Raw genomic sequence first — 19,035 nt, 5'->3', positions numbered from 1 at the left:
GTTAGGGACTGTACAAAAATTATTTGAAATCCCCAAAAAAATTTGATCTTTTTGTTTTTCCAGACATAAATAATATATAAAAATATAATAAAATAAAAAGGAAGATCCCGCTCTCTGCTCTTGCTCAGCATCGCAATTTATTAAAGGAACTAACATTTCGAGAGAATTTAACATCTAACATTTAACATCTAGTGTTTAATATCCAGTGGTGTAGTCTACATGATACGCAGGTATACCCACTAAGAAAGCTCCAAGATTTCCATATACCCACTTAAAAATGCCAAATGACACGCAACACATATGTTCCATTATATTTTTGATATATTTTTAATTATCATCTGAGTTTTTCTTCTTCACATAAATAAAGGTATTTCCACCGTAAATTGGTGCAGTGTATCCAAATACAGGGAATGAAGTCGTTGATGCCTTAAAACTTCCTTGGAGAGGACACCCAGACCCCCCACTATGAAATGGCCCCCCTCTTCCCCAAAGGCAGATTCTGGCCAATATACAGTTCAGTATACCCACTACAATACATTAGACTACACCACTGTTAATATCTACCTTTTTCAAGTCCGGTGTGATATTTTAACACACTTGCATCTAAGAATTGTTGGCTGTGCAAATTTTTTCTTCGGAAAGATCTTTTGTTTTAAATTGAGTGGCAGTGATATTCCACATTGTGTAATTTGTCGAAAAATTGGCAATTTATAAATCCACTTCTAAGGTGCACATTTATGGCAATAAACATTGTTCTTCGAGTCACATATTATGGGTTAAATTAAGGTATAATTAATTGTCCTACAATTTTTCACACTTTGCTTTCCTTTAGCTTTTAACAGTGAAATTATTTTTTGAGATATTGGAGGGAGGGTGCTGTTCAATGGGAGGGTCCAAAAAATAAATAATTTATAACACTTCAGGAGGCTCTGCTTTTCTAAAAAGTTTCAGCTACCCTCCCGACGCAATTCATTTTTGATATGATGAGCCATGAGCTGTCATACAGGCACTATTAATACTGTGAGGAGGAGGAAAAATAGACACTAGTTTCCTCAGGTTTTGTTAAAGAATTGTCATGATCTTTCAGTTTGACTCACATATTGAAATATCAGACATAAATTAAGTGTATTTGTATGTTTGACATCTTATGTCAATTTTTTATTTGACTGTAATTGCAGAATGATGATCCCAAGTCAGTATCCAATGGGCAACAAGTTTGTTCCTCAAACACTAGAGGACAGTATAGTTCCACTGAAAGGAGCCTCGGGGAGTGTGCCAACCTGCTGCTCATTCCTTTGAGAGAAACTCATCACTTGCAAGGTTTACATTGAGACACCCCCCCACCCCCCGCTGAATAATATAAACTCAGAACTAAGCGATGGGAACACGGCTTATCTTTGCGTAGGGATGCAAAGTTTCGGTGAGTTTGAAAGTTCAGAAAACCAATTTTGCACACATTGTGTTTAATTAATTAAGTTCCTTGAGCAGTAAATGAGATTCGTAGATCGGTAGCTAACAGTAATTTGTGCTTCATCATTGTCCTACCATCTGGCTGAACCATCTCGAAAGAAAAGTGCTGGTTCACTTCCAATTTGATTCTTGATTCTAATAATAATAATTGTGTATGATTTGTTTTGTCCCAAAATGCCATTTTTAAAAGGGGAAGCCTATGCAGTAACGAATGGGTCCATTACGTGAGAGCTTGACATTAGTAACACAAACTACAGAGTGCAACGGAAAAAAAAAGAACGAAAAAAAAGCCATCCACGCATGCATGAAAGTGCATTCAACATGAGTTTTAAATGTCACACCCTCAGGTCTCACCTCTGGTGAAAAACTTGCAGTGAACCAGTTTTCCAATCTCATTTAGCTCCTTTTTTTTATTATTATAACGACACACAAAAAAATATATCCAATTGCACTTCTCTAATTCTTTTATTTGATAGAATGGTGTGAAAATATGCTTAATAAGAAGGACATCACGGTCAAAACATTCCTTGATACTTAGAGACACAAAAAGAGGCGCGGCGAGATTGGCGGAGGCTGTTCTTTTTCGGGTGATGACACGATTCAAATGCGGAGTGAGATGCCGAAAACATGATCTGGTTGAGGTAACTGGGAGCAGGGAGAGCGACGTAGATGCGTTACAGTTTGTTTTGCCTCCACACGCGAGTTACAGGGATGTTGTTGAACCTGCCGCTGCGGCTGCTCCTCATGCCCAGGTACTGCCTGAGCAGCTGGTTCACCCGCTTCTGACTGTTCCATTTGCGGGCAGATTTCCGGACGCCTATAAAGCCGCCGTAGCGCTTTTGTAGGGGCCTCACGGCCGGGCCGATCAGCTTCCTGTACGCGTGGCGCCCCCTCTGAAAGCCACCAAAGCGTTTGGATAAGGTGACGGCCCCTAAGGCGTCATCCTCGTCCCCTTCCGGCTGGCTGTCGCTCCCCGCGTTCCTCTCGTCCCTCGGCTTCCTCTCTGCGTCCGCCACGCTGAGATCCAGACCCCGCAGGCCCTCCCCCTCCTCCTCCTCCTCGGATTCCGGCAGAGATGAGTCATACTGGGCACTGCGCGGCTCAAAGGGCGCCTCATCCCGCTCCCCCTCCTGGAAGGGCTCCACGGCCGCCGACTGCAGCAGTTCACTGTCAGAGTTCAGATCCAGAGAGGTGAGCTCCAGCTCCTGTCCCGCTCTCTTGAACAGAGCGTCTCGCTCCGACAGCGCGGGATAGTGCGATAGCTTGACGGCACGTCTACACACCTCCCATGTGAGCGAAGAGGAGACGTGACCCTCGCACTCCAACAAACACACCTGCAGAGGAAGAGGAAAGAGTGATGTGTATAGTCAGTAGTTCACTCGACTCATTTATTAATAATAAGGGCCGGGTGCGATTTTCTAGGGGGGAATGCGTGAGATTTCCCCCTTTCTGGTCTACATATCCCTGCCTATCTACCATCCCATAACTTCTGCTGAATTATTGTTATCCCCGGTGGGGACAAAATGTACCCCCCCCCTCAAAGTGGTCATACTTCACCAATAGCCTAGACCATATTTTAATGATGTACCTAAAATAGAAGTGTTTTAACTAAGTAAAGCGCTGTAACGTGAACACAGTTGCTGGTTGTATTTAGCCGCTACAGAGCTCCGGGACGCCGGCTACCAGCAGCAGTTGTTTAGCCGCCAATAAGTGACTGTGAGCCGGCTACAGGCACCGCCAGATGACGGTCCTTTCAGGGGTCGTGGTAGTGGAGTTTAGCCAGAAAAAGTGAGCGTCATGCGGCACTGACAGTTAAGTTTAGGCACCAAAATGACTCTCGCCAAAATGCAACCTAGGGTCTTTTTGTGAATGTACCCAAGTCAAACTTTCGTTTAAAAGCATATTTAGGACGGAAGCGTCACTTTTAAGATTGACCGTATTCTCGTTTTTCGGTCAAATGGCCTTTTGAACAGGAGTGCTAGGGGCACTTTTATGCTAGCCTCAAAATAGCTATTTTTAAAACACTAAGAAGGCTCGACACAACATGAAACTTTGCTCGAGGTATCACCAGGGGCTCTACACCTTAACGAAAGCGTTGAGAACATTGTTTGTGTACCCAGAGTTTACTAAAAAGAAAGGTTTTGAACAACTCACCGTAGCTCTTGTTGTTTCCGGCCGCTACCACCTCAGCAGTCAAAACGAGTCAATATCAAAGCAAGTAGCCACAGATTTAGTATGTCCCTTGTGCACCGGTGTAGTTAAGGTGTAGAGCCCCTGGTGCTACTTCGAGCAAAGTTTCATGTTGTGTCGAGCCTTCTTAGTGTTTTAAAAATAGCTTATTTTGAGGCTAGCATAAAAGTGCCCCTGCCTCTCCCATTCAAAAGGCCATTTGACAGAAAAACGAGAATACGGTAAATCTTAAAAGTGGCGCTTCCGTCCTAAATATGCTTTTAACGAAAGTTTGACTCAGGTACATTCACAAAAAGACCCTAGGTTGCATTTTGGTGAGAGTTACGCTTTGAGTTTTGGACAAAGATCGGATTTGGATTAAAACACTACAGAGGAACAAACGAGCGTGTCCTGGGTGAAAGAATTTTGGTTTCATCGCAAAGTAAACCCCCACTCTCCGACTTGAAAGCATTGTGTTTTATATTGACACCCCGCTGTGTGTTTCATTCTGAGATTATTTCCCATTGGATATTGCAGTGCATAAATAAGTGTTTTGACATGGCTGGCCGAGTGGCACTATCTCCATGGTACTGAAAGGGGGATTTAATACTTGCATGTTTAGGTTTTGTTGTGTATGATCGTCAATTATTGTGTTATTAACTTAGTATTCTATGCAACAAAAAAGGTATGTATAAAGGCTTTAGGCCGCCCTACACATTATTGTAGGCCCAGTTTAACATGCAACTTCATTTTATACAATATATGTAGTAGGGGGTCCCTGCTGCATCTCTTTTAGTTAAGGGGTTGAACGTTGAAGACCCCTGCCTTAGAAGCATGAATCCATGACAGAATCCCAAAAAGAGTCATGATAAAGGAGATTGGACACAGCCAAGAGCAGGCACCCAACAGTGAGATTTTAAGGGAATGTTCATCTACTTGCTGTTTTTGTTTGGAAACTGAAAATATCCCCACTGACATCTTGATTATGTTGTTTTATACTTCAAAGATTACCAAGATACTGTTTCACAGACCAGTTTTTAGGTTTAGCCTCCCAAAATATTAATGCTAGCAGTTGCAATGTTAGCAGCTGCACGTTAGGGGCCACATTGGCATTATCAACATTATTGTTATCTCAGTTAAAAGGTATAATATGAAGGATTTTCCCAAAACAACAGTGGACTAATACAAAATTAATCTCGCTCCATTGTCACTTATGACCCTAACTGTGTTTGCTGTTCAGTCAGCGGTGAAGATAGCATACAGTGTGTTTGTCAGAACGGCTGGAAATGGGGTTGATGAGAGCCGTGGGACTGAACCAAAAGTTGGGGTCCGGAAAACCAAAACAATACACTGGAAGATGGTAAAATGCTGGGTGGAGCTAAGTGGAAATTGCAGAGTGGGTGATCAATCCTCTGTGGGTTTGTCACTACGACTAACCGCTTTCAAATTAGAGCCATTTTTTCATACAAGCATATTGATAAGTGCAGCTTTAAAGACATTCATGGCCACTTCCTGTGTGCCTGTTGCCTTATCAGTAGTCAGTCAATCAGTGAGGATAGGTGAGGTTAAAGGCTCTTAAAAACTTAACTATAAACAAAATCATACTTATATCAAAAAAGGAAACAACAGAGTTACACCCTATAGCAGAGATCTCCAACAGGGGGTCCTTAGAGTAATTTTCAAAAATTAAAACATAATCGAACACATCGGAAATATACATTAACATGAAATCGGCATATTATTAGCAAAGAGGAATCAGCCTATTCATAAAAAGGAATAAAAGACATTTAAGTTACACAACATTATTGCACGCTAAGTAAGGTAGCCATTATGGTAGCCATCCACAGATACAGTTAAGGTTAAGGATACACTGTGCTTTACACATTTCCAGTATATTTAACATGATGTATAAATAATATTGATCCATCCATTGTCACCCATTCTGCCCAGTTTAATATGCAACTAAATTTCTATACAATATATAGGGGGTCCCTAATTTGTCCCTCTTTCAGCTTAAGGGTCCTTGGCCTAAAAAGCATTAAAGACCCCTGATCTTAAGTTCTAGATGTACAAATGTACTTAATTATATACCTCGCAGGTGGGCTGATCATGTCAATAAAATAAATAGTTTGTCCCAGGTCAGCATATCATTTATGTCATGCACTCCCACTTCTTTTTAAACGTTACTACTTTGCTGTCCAACCTGACCCAGGCTGAGAACGCAGTCTCTTGTCCTGGATTGCTCATGTGTCACTGGAGTTAATGGGTGTTGTTCCTGCTGCGTTCAGCATGTATGGAAATGTATGTGCCAATATGAGACGTCCATCATTCTGTGGCATCTACTTCGGCTAAATGATTGACAGCACAAAATTGGAAGAAATCACGAATCAGTTTGAGGGACAGCAGGTAAATTACGTCCAATTTTTCTTTTCCAGATTGGCTCTTCAACTTCTGGTAATGATATATTTGCTCTTGAAATGATATATATTGTATTTTGGAATTTAACTTTTTTACATAGAATGCACTTCATCAGAGCTGAATCATTGACTCTGTGCAGTTGTAATGACCTTCCTGTCTTATTATCATCACACCTGACAGTTGGGCTTTATGCCAGAACACACAGTACCATACCAGTACGGAGGTAAGGATATACTGTATATATCAGGGATGTTTCTTTTTATATATATATATATATATATATTTTCTTTTCTTTTTTTTTCATTGTCTTTGATCAAAACACTTCCAACTGCACAATGCATTTTATATATTTAACTTTGCCCTAATATTTAAGCTACTGACTGAATTTATAATTTATACCCTTAAATGTGAAAAACCACCAAACCATTTTCTTCAAACAGCGTAAATAGGCCACAGCTGCCACGCTACACAGACTTACGTACACAATTCTCTCCTATCTCCCTTTTCTTAAACTCCCGAGCCCTCTGAGTTAAATTTCAGTCTGAGGTGCGGAGCAAATCCCATTTACTCGTCAAATCTCGCACAAATTAGATAAATTGCATTGTTATCGGAAAACCTGCTCACATCAAAGGAATGAGAGAAGAGGGAGTTCCGCTGTGAATCTATCAACGGAAATTAATTATCCATCGTAAATTAAATGAGCACACCAGGGGATTCTCCACGTCAGATCAATGGAGCAATCTAAAGGAGTTTATGAGTGAGAGATGTGTGTGTGTGTGTCTGTGTGTGCGCGTGTGCGCGTGTGTATTTATATGCTTGCGAGGGCCAGAGGATGAAAATGATGTGAGAATCCTCCATAGTGATGATGCTCCAAAGGCTTTATTTTGTCAGGAGAGTATGGTTCAAGGTTGGTATTTAAATATAATGTCAAGGTTAGACTATTCACATCATCCCCGGTTCAATTCTGGATGGGGACCTTCGTCACTTGTTCTGCCATCCGTCAAATGAAGTCATTAAAACACAAAACGAATTAGGATAAGGTTGTTGTTGGGTTAAGGTGAAGAAACTCCTCACTTACTGAGCTGTACATAACCGAATAAACTGTTGGCATAACCGAATGGGAAGGGTCACCCTTGAAATCCAACTGGCCACCCCTTGGTGCCATTCCAGAGTCTGCACACATGAATGGCTGATGGCCATGGTAATGCTCACAAGACCATCTGGGATCCTTTAATGCGACTAAAACAAAAAGGAAGTCTAGTAACACTGACTGATTGCATCCAACGTTCAAGGATTAAACCAAAAAGAAAGAATGATGTATTTGTACGTATATGGTAAACGTGATAGGGTGTTTTTCATGAGCTGCGACACATGTGAGCAGTCTGTTCACTCGTTGACTTGCAGCTTAGTAGTATCCACAGGAATTCTGTCCATTTGAGACAATTCTGCACTTCGCGATTTATGTTGAATGCCAACGTCCAGTGCCAATGCAGGAAGTAATGCCCTTTATAGTCTCGCATTGCCAGACCTTCCTCCACAGCGCTGCGGAAGAGGGTCTGGCTAGTCCACACAGCATTCCGGGATGGGAGAAAAAGGGCTCTGGTTTATTGGCATTTTTTCAACATTGCCTCTGCAAAATAGCCCCTGGAAGGAACTTGTTTTGGTGGAACGTGTACGTTCCAAGGTTGTTTTAGTCATGCAACAGAAAACTCAGATTGGACAGATAGTCTAGCTAGCTGTCTGGATTTACCCTGCAGAGATCTGAGGAGCAGTTAACCATAGTCCTCAAAAATCTACCATTGTTTTAAATGCCAACACAAAGAAAGCGGAAGGTGATGGAGAACCGGCCTAAATGAGGGACATCCGGCAGAACTAAACAATCCCAGAAATGAAACGTTGTTGATATAGACTATGCCCTTTATGACTCGAGTAAGGGTGTGGAGGTTGGTGTGATGGATTAGCGTGTGGCATGTCTGACTGGCATGCAGGAGTAGTTTGCCTCCTGTCAGAGTGCTAAAATTAGTGTTTGCCTTTACAACAATCCTTTCCTAATATTAAACAAGTGTTGTAGTTGCCCCCAGAGGCTAAATCGTTGTCGGACCGATAGCCAGTGCGTTCTAAAATTGATTAAATGCTTAACTGTTACAATGTACTGGTACTGTACTGTGTACAATGACAATAAAGTTCAGTAAAGTTGTACTGGAAGGTGGGACATATCTATGTGGAATGCCAAATGACCTCTACAACAATAACAAAAATCCTGCTTTTGATATTTACAAAAGACAATATGCAGAATCTGCTCAGAATTATGAAATAACAGCTGTAGCACAGATGATTAGCACAAATGTAAACAAAAGCTGGCATTTTCCTTTAGGATTAGCATTACGCAATGAATGTAGTTAGTGGAAGGTAAGATACTATGAAATGCTTGATGTGTGTGTATGTCTGGATGTGTTGAGTGTGTAGGGGTGCGCACTAATAAATCAATGGATCCTGGCATTATAACAAACACCGGCGGCGCCGGCTTCACAGACACTCTTTCAGTCTGGAGTGGGAAACAATGGAATTGCTCAGTGGATTCCATCTGTGGCTCAATGGGAAAGCAGCTAACACAATGAGTAGCTGATAAAATGTGTCAGTCTCCGATGTAAGCCTGGGCTGATGATACTGAGCAGCAGTCAATTACAGAGTTCCATTACAACTCCCAAAAAGGTCCCAGCTGTCTTTCTCTGCATCATTATCAGCTAAATTAGCCATCCTACAGCTATTCATGGACGCCCACAGACTATTTTTACCCGCTGACGTGGCTTGCACTGTTTGGAAATGAGACTGTGTGCTGCACTGAAGTTTTGGTTTTGAGAGCAATCACATTCTCTCAGTGCAGAGGCTGGTATCTTCATGTTGGTCACGAAGCATTGCACAAGTGCTGCAGATACTTACGCGTGCAAATAATCTCCCCTTTCCACAATTAGACAGAAGTAATATAAATTTTGCTGGTAAAATGCCAACTGTTGAAGTGTTTTAGAAAAACAGCCATAAGGGGTTCATCACTGATGAGACCAAGAGTCGCCACAGAATTAAACTTACTGACTTTGGGGATTCCCTGACTTTTCCTCAGTCTAGCACATAAGATTGACACTTTTTTAGAAAAAGTCTAATACAAGAAGAACTTTGATACCCTATCTTTGCTCATAGTGCCATCATCACGGTACATTTTTTAATTTGTAACACTTTGGTTTACGACCAAACACCTGCAAAACTAATGACATTCCCATCAGCCTCAGCTGTAACTTTGTGTTTATTGCTTATTAGCAAATGAAACATGCTAGTGATGGTGAACATTTGAAACATTACACTTGATGTAATGTGTGCATGTGTGCATGTATGCATTGTCATTGTTAGCATGTTAGCATGCTGGTGTTAGCATTTAGATCAAAGCACCATCGTGCCTATGTACAGCCTCACAGAGCTGCTAGCTTGGCTCTTCAGATGCATTCAGACCAAGCGAAAACCTCCGGTGCTAACAAATGAAATGAACTTCCAATGAGGAAGTGCAAAAACTGTAGTTCCTCAAGAGGCCAATTGAGGCTGGCTCTAAAAGGGACTCAATTCCCATATAGACCCCCATGTTAAAATGCCCAACTTCACAGCAGAATTAAACATGTGTACAGCCTGGTACAAAAAAATGGTTTAGCTCTATAGCTAAGTTCCCCCTTCGTGACTCATGACAACGGTGGGGGTTTATTCAGTCTCAAAGTAACAAAAATAAGGGAGTACCGCTTTGAGTGACAGGTGGGCTGCCCCAAACAGCAGGCGAGCGTTAGTCTATATCCACGACGTTCCACTCGTTTTTTTGCTCCGTTGCCGCCGGAAATTCTGCCAGATGTTACTCTTTTCAGCCGGACGTCCGTTACCTTCCGCATTCTTTGTGTTTGCATTTTAAACTCTGGTGGATTTCTGAGGACTATGGTTAACTGCTCCTCAGATCTCTGCAGGGTAAATCCAGACAGCTAGCTAGACTATCTGTCCAATCTGAGTTTTCTGTTGCACGACTAAAACAACCTTTGAACATACACTTATTCCACCAAAACAAGTTCTTTTCCGAGGCTATTTTGCAGAGACACCGTGGCTCCGCTCTGCGCTTAAGGCTGCCCAAGACGATTGTGATTGGTTTAAAGAAATGCCAATAAACCAGAGCACGTTTTTCTCCCATCCCGAAATGCAGTCTGGACTAGGCAGACCCTCCTCCGCAAAGCTGTGGACATAGGTCTGGCAAAGTGAGACTAGTTGAGCGTAGACTGTAGGCTTCATTCGGCCCGCCTTGGCTCTGACCAAACTCCACCTCTTTGCCCTTTTTTGGATTAGCCAACGTCAGGCACTGCCAAAAAGGTGACAGCCAGATATAGCCACCATAAGCCACTGACTTTGACTTTTGATGGTGACATCACGTCAAAACTACGTCCATATTTTTCGTACAGCTCTCTCATTTATTTGAATGGAGGCAGTCTGTTGGAAGCCACCATTATGACGTTCCTTAATTGTATAATCCTGTCTTTGAGTATTACAAACCATTGTTTTGGCTACTTATTAGCTTTTAAATGCATCATCTGTTACTCCAACTGGACTTCCTGGATCGAATTTCATTGTCTCTGGTATCTGCACTGTTTTAACGCAAGGCTTTTTTCAATGTGAATTCCTGCGTAGTCTCGTTAGTTGGCAAATAGAACAGCTTTGCTATTATACATTTGAGTTAACAACGAGCAGTATGTACCACAGTGCCTTTTTTGACTACCACTGGGGGTACACAACTAGAAATCTTCCTGAAAATAAGTTTTAAAAGATTTGTGGAGAGGCTTTTTGCCTTTAATTGACAGAAAATGTTTACTTTGTACTCGTTTTAGCCAATCGACCACTATGGCTCCCCAAGAATAAAATTCAACTAATTCATTATTTGTTAAATACTTTGGGGGACTGCTTTAAAAAATGTAATCCACCCCTATATATACTCCCATATACACAGGCAAAAAAAGTGCACACAGTACGCATTACAGAAGCTCTTATCGTGATTTAAGATAACTTACTCATACAATCACAAACGCAGTGCTGCTGTACCCACACCGACACGCACACTACAGTGTTGACAAGACAGATGTTCTTATCAACAGTGACTCACAACGACAAACAGTGACACACACACACAAACAAACACACACACACACACACACACACACACACACACACACACACACTCTCACCATAGTGTTGAAGGCTTGCTGCATCTGCTGCTGCTGCTGAAAGACCAAGCTACAGGCCACACAGTCCCCCTGGCAGTCACTGCGTCCAGGGGTGAAGAGACATGCCAGCAGCACCACCAGGTTCCACAGAGGGATCTTCATCACTCAGCACAGCCAGGCAGGCAGGGACAAACAGGAGCCCAGGCGGGTACAACAGAAGAGTCGAACACAAGGGTCAACAGCTGGAGAATCTGGGAGATAAAGCCTATGGGATCTGGTCCAGCCTACAGGGAGAAAGCAGACAGAGTCACAGATGCATTGCCTCAATTCAAGTTTATAGTTTATCATTAGCTGGATTTGGTCGGTCAGTCAAAGCGTTGGTGGTGGGAAAGTGTTCATCCAACACCAGGAGATGGGCAATGTGGGTGGGCTGGAGAGAGAGCACAACCTAAGGGCAATAAATCCGAAAATGGGTATTTTCCAGTGGGCAGGAAACAGCCACTACAGGCTGCTGGGGTGGATCACTGAAGGAAACCATATAGCAAAAGTTGGAGATTCGCATTGGATTTGTGCTTAAATACATCAGGGACACCATGGTTCACATCCATAGACTGTACATTAAGATGGACGACACGCCTCCACTTCCTCGTACTGCACAAAAGTGAATTTTGGAGCCAGAGTCTGCACAGTAGTGATCAGGCGGTGGAGCCGCTGTACCAAAGTCCTGTCCATAAAATCACCTGACCAATCGCGAGTCAATCACAGCTGCCAATCATAATGTTTCACCCTGTTTTAATAGCATCAAATAACTAATAAAAAACAAACGTATCCATTGGATAAGAACAACCTAAAATTACAGAAAATCTTTGAAATTTTTTTTATTTCACGTTAACTTAGATTTTTTTGTTTGGTCCATGTCCCATCCGCTAACACTGGGGGGCGCGATATATGCCCGATATTGCAGGCAGCCACCAGGAGGCGATCCAGATGTTTTGGCTTCACTTATACGGTCTATGCATCAACCCCTGGTCGTGCCCTGTATCAACAAAAGCTGCTTGGTAAAGGCTACAAATCTGTGATCCAGGTGCACAGTATTTGTTGCTTGACCTCCAGTCCCTGACCCCCATTTATCCTGCCACTCACCACTATATCATCCAATAACACAAAGATAACAAAGAAATAACAGCCACTCAGAACATCCTAGATTGCTTCTGTCCATAGACTGCTGCCTCGTCAGAAACATATGGCCTCTGCAAATTTATGAACCAAGACCATGGCTAGGCTGAGCCAACGTATCTACGCCCTTTATGTAATGCTTACTCAGTTATGAGAGTTAGGGAAATTGATTGTAAGTAACTTAAAGTTTCCCTGTAGAGTTTTAGACCTCTAGTAGTGCTATGGAGCTGTTTTTTTGTGAGTGATTCCTTGTTTTGTATATCTCATGCACGCACATTCATGCCGAATACAGTCCTACCAATGGTGTCACACTATTCCAATAACCAACAGGTGGTGGGGACACGCCAAGATAGGCTGCAATGTGCCATCAAAGGCAGTGAAGAAGACAGCAGAAGAAGACAGCAAACTAGTAAACGTGGATGTAAACAATGCAGTGTTTAAAATACTTCTTGTACTTCTTCTGGAAGTATTTTTGTAATTTCTTATGGCTTAACACTGCTAAATTTTGAATGACCTTTTATGTGTCTTTAAAATAAAGGACGGTCTTTTGACTCCTTTTTGATTGTGAACATATTAAGATAGTTGTGTAGTCATGATTAATACAGATATTGAGATGATTAACATAATATAAATATGACTAATAGAAATACTGATACAACTACGTCACATATGATTAATAGCAGTATTAATATAGGACATGTTGAGTACTTTTATATTAAAATGACAGAGCACTATGAAAAATAGGTGCCATAATTCTAAAACCAGGGTAGGCTTGAAAGGGTCAAATTCTATAATAACAACAAAGCTGAAAAATTTATATTCTGAGGATAAAAGCAAGGGCGTAACATTGGGTTCAACATTGGTGGGGGGTTTGAGATCTCCACTTTTGAGCGAAATTAAAATTTAGAACACAAAACACTTAATTTCCTGCATTCTGGAGATTTCTTCTGCAACAATTTGTGCTTTTTCTGCATCAATTTATCGTGAAAATGTCTTTGTTTATGTAAAGGAATTTATGATAGGTTTTTGGGGTGGATTATACTGGCCAGTTTTGATTACTCTCGCCCCCATCACCCCTGTATGTTACGCCTGTGGATCAAATAAATCTGGACGATGCAGGAATCTACATTTACAATGATAAGAATTGCTGAATGCACTGTTTATGTAACATTAAATATGTTCTGTTGACCCACACGAGCCCCTATCTGGTCAAATGGAATTCACACTCGTAATGTTTTTCACAGGCTTGAATGAGACGGAGACAAGTGGTAGAAGTCACAGCCAGTGACAACACAATCCCAAAGTAAAGACATGATATTGACGCGAGTGAAGACAAATCTTTAATAATACACCGAGTGGGTGTCATATTGATGGGAACACTGATGTAAAAAAATAAATAAATAAGTAAAAACTAACACACCATGACCGCTTCCACTGCACCACATTACCACTCGCAGTCAATAGCACATGAAACGGGTCGAGTGTGACTCCGGCCCATTTACAAATATATAAATGGCTTTATGGGAAATCATTAGAGGGACCTGTTTGTTTGCCTTGCTGAGATGTTTTGTGCGATGATCATTTGTTAGCCTGCTGACTAAGCCCATTTGATATTGTTATGTTCTCCCTTAAGTGGCCCCTACTAAGTAAGTTGAACAAATGAGTAAACCAGCACAGCATAAGTGATGGTGCAGGCCCCGGAATATGCTCCAGCATTACAAAGATGTGGCCCTCACACATTGATAATATTCTGCCAGAGTGTATGAATATGAACACTGAGGTTTTTGTCAACACCATTATTAGTACTGAGAAGTCATGCAATGTCTGTCATAAGCTTATGTTAAATTGTATAATTTGTTTGCCTTCACATATTCAGAGGTTCATATTAGAACATTGTGATTTAGGCTTTTAGCTAAACAATATGGGGACAGCATCAGATCATCTAAGGTACAACAGCACATTTCAGAAACTAATATATCCTCATAACGCTTTCAAACTTACATTTTCCATTTTCATCTTTTATAACATTTGTTTCTTTTGTATTTTCAGTATATGTTTTGAGGATCATTTGTTGAATACATATTCATAAGCTCAATCTTTCAAGCGCAAACCTACTTTTTTTCTTTTTTTTTTTAAAGCTGTGTTAATGTGTTGATTCAATTTATTTTTTATACATTTTGAACTGTTTTTTACAAAATTTTCATAATGAGCAGACCCAAACGGAATCTTCCGATTTTTTTTACAGATTTCAGTGGTGATCCAGAATGAAAATCTACAGAATGTAGCAGACTGTTTTTCTGCTTGGGGGTGAAGATGTGTTAACATTCTGAGTTTTGTTAAAAAAAATTTAATTTGTTTAAAATCTGTGGAAAATCCGCGGAAAATCTGCGAAAAAATCTACGGAGAATCTGTAGAAAATCTGCGTAAAATTCTGCGAAAATTATTCATTCATTTTTATTTGCCTGCAGATTTGTTGAAGGAGGATTTATTTAGCTGCATCTGGCTCGTGATGAATTGGCAGGAGAGTGATTTATATCGTTCTACAGGGTCTAAAAGCTGCCATCTCTTTTTTGAATGGAAGCCGTTATTGTAAGTGAGAAACAATTGACAAGGATATTAAGCGTAGATGGGCAACGTTATCAATCTGCCGCCTTGAGATGTTCATAGGGGGTATAATAGTGAGCTGGATGTAATGATTTGTATTGGTCAGCTCGTTGACACAGGATGGGTTAGAGTGACTGCACTTGCTCAATGTTTATTAATTGCATACTCAAATCTGTTTGCACACATCTTGTCCCCACACAGCACATAACACTTAACCCTTTCCTACCCAATAATACATCCCATTAACAGGAGAGTGCCCTGCGCTGAGGTTGCCGCATTGAACATGTTTAATGTGGAGAAGTATTCCCCACAGGATTGCCACTTTCAGGCTGTGCGTTTCTGAGATCTATAGCTGCCATCATAGCTTTGGTGCGATGAAGTACATTTGGCAAGTTTCAATATTTGTGTCTCAGTTTTGGAATACAATGGCCAGCATGCCTCAGTTGATATTTCAGTAAATATGGATTCAGTGCAGCCATTTGGAAAAGCATACGGAGCCAAGTGGTTTAGGTGAATGTGAGCTGCTTTCTTTTTCTTCCACAGAGAATGAATGAACATATTAGAACTGAAAAAGGCAGAGCTCATGAACATCTACTGAATCCCTGATTTTCAGTGGCGGTTCTAGACTATTTCGAATGGAGAGGCCAGGTTGGGGCCACATGCAATTTTAGGGGTACCAAATATATTAAGCACAACCCTCCATAGATTTGGTTGTACAAAATACTAACAATACACATATAACAATGAACACAAGAATACTCATTCAGTGTCAACGTACATTTTATTTATCACTGTACATGAATAATATCTAGGGATTGACCGATTACCGGTCCTGGACGATTATATGTGGCCGGTGTTTTATTTGACTGATAACCGAGAAAGTTAATTAATTAAAAAGTGCGCTACTTTGGCTCTGCTACAGCTCTGGAAGCTGTCTGCAACACTTGTTAGCACGTTAAAACTTTAGGAAGCTATTTTGATGCTTGCTTTTGAAGCTATTTATTTGTGTTTTTTGTTTAAAGTTTTAGTTTTATTAAATAATTGCTTAAAGCATTTAAACAAACTTGTGTATTGGAGTTTGTAACATTTCAAAATGTTAATTTTGACCAGAAGATTTTAATTTTTACGGTAAATGCATATCAGTTTCAAATATAGGTTATCGGTTTTAGGGACCGTTCGTTCGGTATTTATGGAATGGATCACCGGAGGAAAATAGGGGAGGTTCATGTCTTTTTATTCTTTATTGAGGGGAGGGTCATCCAACATTTTTCAGTCGGGGCTTTGCTTTAATGCTTTGCTTACCCCGTGTGAATGCGCCACAAGAAACAAAGACATGTGGGGGTCATTTCTAAATCACATGAGGTCCCCTGGTAATACTAGTTCTGTGCGCATGGGGCTTTAGTCTTCTTAAGACAAAATACAACACTTAATTTTCATATGTCAACATTTCTGTACAATACATTTGGACCTTTCGCAGTGCTCCAGCAATTGGTGTTATGAGTTGGCAATGGTGATTTGTATCAGAAACACTCCATTAAATGGAACTGCAGTGATCTGACAACACAAAGTTACATCTTATTGGGAACATACAAAGCAACATACACAATGTACTAGGGCTGCACAATTAATCGCAATTTTATCAAAATCGCAATATGGACTAGTGCAATATCCAAATAGCAGGGGAAGGGCGCAATATTGGTTAAAGCAAAAGAAAAAAGTGCTGCAGTGATGTCCCAGCCTACAAATCGTATCCTACATACTAAAGAAATACAAAAATCACACTATAATCACTTACATTTTTTAAATTTAATTTTTTTCCAATGAAAATAATGATACAAAAATGATCATTCCCTCCAATATCGTGAATCATACCGCAATATCAGTCAAAATAATCGCAACTAGATAATTTCCTCATATCGTGCAGCCCTACAATGTACTACCACTGATCCATCATTCATTTATCTTAAAAAAGTAATTTGGGTAATTTATTTTTTACTCTCATGTCTGGGTTATCACACTTTCCTTGGCATGCATCGATGATTGTGCCCAGGAGCGACTGACAAGCAGGGGCCAGAAAGAGTCACAACTTTTCCATATCTCAATAACTTTTTAACAAATTGAATCTGTGCCCTTTACATTTGTGACACTTTGAGCCATGAACCTACACACTCCTCTCTCTGCTCTATTTCAGTTATGATACAGTTCTTGATTTTGCCGCTGGTCCATTTTAGCCACCCTTGCTTTTAAAATATGCATACTTTTCCAGCTATCTTTAAGGGGAGACCCTGCAGGTGAATAAGGGGGAAACAATTTCCTAATATACTGTATATCACAGTCAAACTTCTTCAACTTAGTTGATTATTTACATTAAGACAATTGTTTTTTTAGGACAAAATGTACAGGCACAAATAGACGTATGAACAGTATGGTAAAATAATAATAAAATAATAAATGTGTATTTTTGATTTATTTTTTCATAGAAAGAAACTGGAACTGGAACAGGAACTGTAAAGAAAAGGACATAATATCAAACAAATAAAAGACCAATAGTCTACGACTACATAGTCTATATCGACGACCTTCCCCTTCCAGGATTGCTCTGTTGCCGCCGGAAATTCCGCCAGATTTCACTCTATCCGTTAACTTCCGCTTTCTTTGTGTTTTAAACTAAAGGTAGATTTATGGACTAGTTAGTGGACTACGGTTAACTGCTCCTCAGATCTCTGCAGGGTAAATCCAGACAGCTAGCTAGACTATCTGTCCAATCTGAGTTTTCTGTTGCACGCCTAAAACAGCTTTTGAACGTACACATGTACGTTCAAACAAGTTCCTTCCCGAGGCTATTTTGTAAAGTCACCGTGGCTCTGCCCAGTGCTTAGCACCACCCATGACCATTGTGATTGGTTTAAAGAAATGCCAATAAACCAGAGCACGTTTTTCTCCCATCCTGGAATGCTGTGTGGACCAGCCAGACCCTTCTTGGCAGCGCTGTGGAGGAAGGTCTGGCAAAGCGAGATTAGCGACTACACAATAAAAAGTTTTAAGTTTTACCTTTGAGATGAATTTTTTTTTTTTGCTTCGGTTATTGATTTTTGTTTGATACTTGAGAAGTTTTGCTTGGACTTAAAAGGCACAAAACTAACTCCATAGCTACATGATGTTGGCCTACTGTACTGTACACAGATAAAGTGTTCGCTGGGAAAGCGAGGCTCCAACACACCAGGTTCTAACCCAGGGCAGCAAGACAGCATAATCCGTCCAGGAGCCTGGGAACTCCTGAAGAAAAAAGATCTTTATCATTCACAAATACAAACAACCTTGCCCTTCTAAATGAACGCTGGCATGAAAGCAAAAAGAAAATTGACTGTAACAAGAGGACTGGTCTTAGATGAGCCTTTTCATCTTGCACAAATGAATGCTTTTACCTGGTCCTTTCCAAAACAAATATTGCTTTATGCTTCCATTAGGGTTAACTAAGACCCTGAAAATGTTACGTGTTTTCAAGATAAAATGTTTTCCCCTTTCATTCACACAGGAAGCAATCAGAGCGTTGACAAAGGGCCCACGGGTCTCATGCATTTGGTTATGTTTTCTGAGTACTTTTTTGGAGTAATGTTGAGTTGCTGGATTCTTTCCCCCACAATTTTCTTTAAATTGCCAAAAAAAATATATTGTCTTGAGATTTAAGGGGGAGGGAATTTATTTTGAAATGAAGGAGAGGATACACAAACAACAAGTCCATGGGTCGTCTGTTCCTACCCTCTAATAAGACCCACAGGAGCATTTTTCGTCCTCATATCTAAACCAGAGAACGTAACGGTTGCAGTTTGGTTAGGTTTAGGCACCGAAACTGCTTAACCCTTGTGTGGTGTTCGGGTCTGTGGGACCCATTTTCAATGTTTGCTAAAAGAAAAATGATGCTATTTATTATTTCTTCTAACTCAAACTCATTGGCCTTGGCTAA

General features: G+C 40.7%; 1 protein-coding gene across 3 annotated transcripts in view; it reads right to left on the bottom strand.

Annotated features, from left to right (window-relative positions):
* Positions 1-450: 450 nt before the first annotated feature.
* pnocb (prepronociceptin b) overlaps positions 451-19,035 on the bottom strand; it is a 34,666-nt gene continuing 16,081 nt past the window's right edge. For all 3 annotated transcript variants that reach the window (XM_039781897.1, XM_039781896.1, XM_039781898.1), the window contains 2 exons: positions 11,313-11,575; positions 451-2,804 (listed from right to left, as the gene is read on the bottom strand). In XM_039781897.1, coding sequence (XP_039637831.1) covers positions 2,145-2,804; positions 11,313-11,453 — 801 coding nt within the window. In that variant the 5' untranslated portion in view covers positions 11,454-11,575 and the 3' untranslated portion in view covers positions 451-2,144. The remainder of the gene's footprint in view (positions 2,805-11,312; positions 11,576-19,035) is intronic.

Source organism: Perca fluviatilis, chromosome 18 (genome assembly GCF_010015445.1).
Source record: "Perca fluviatilis chromosome 18, GENO_Pfluv_1.0, whole genome shotgun sequence".
Lineage (NCBI taxonomy): Eukaryota > Metazoa > Chordata > Actinopteri > Perciformes > Percidae > Perca > Perca fluviatilis.
Note: the sequence above shows the minus strand (reverse complement) of the source record. Positions and strands in the feature narration are given on the sequence as shown.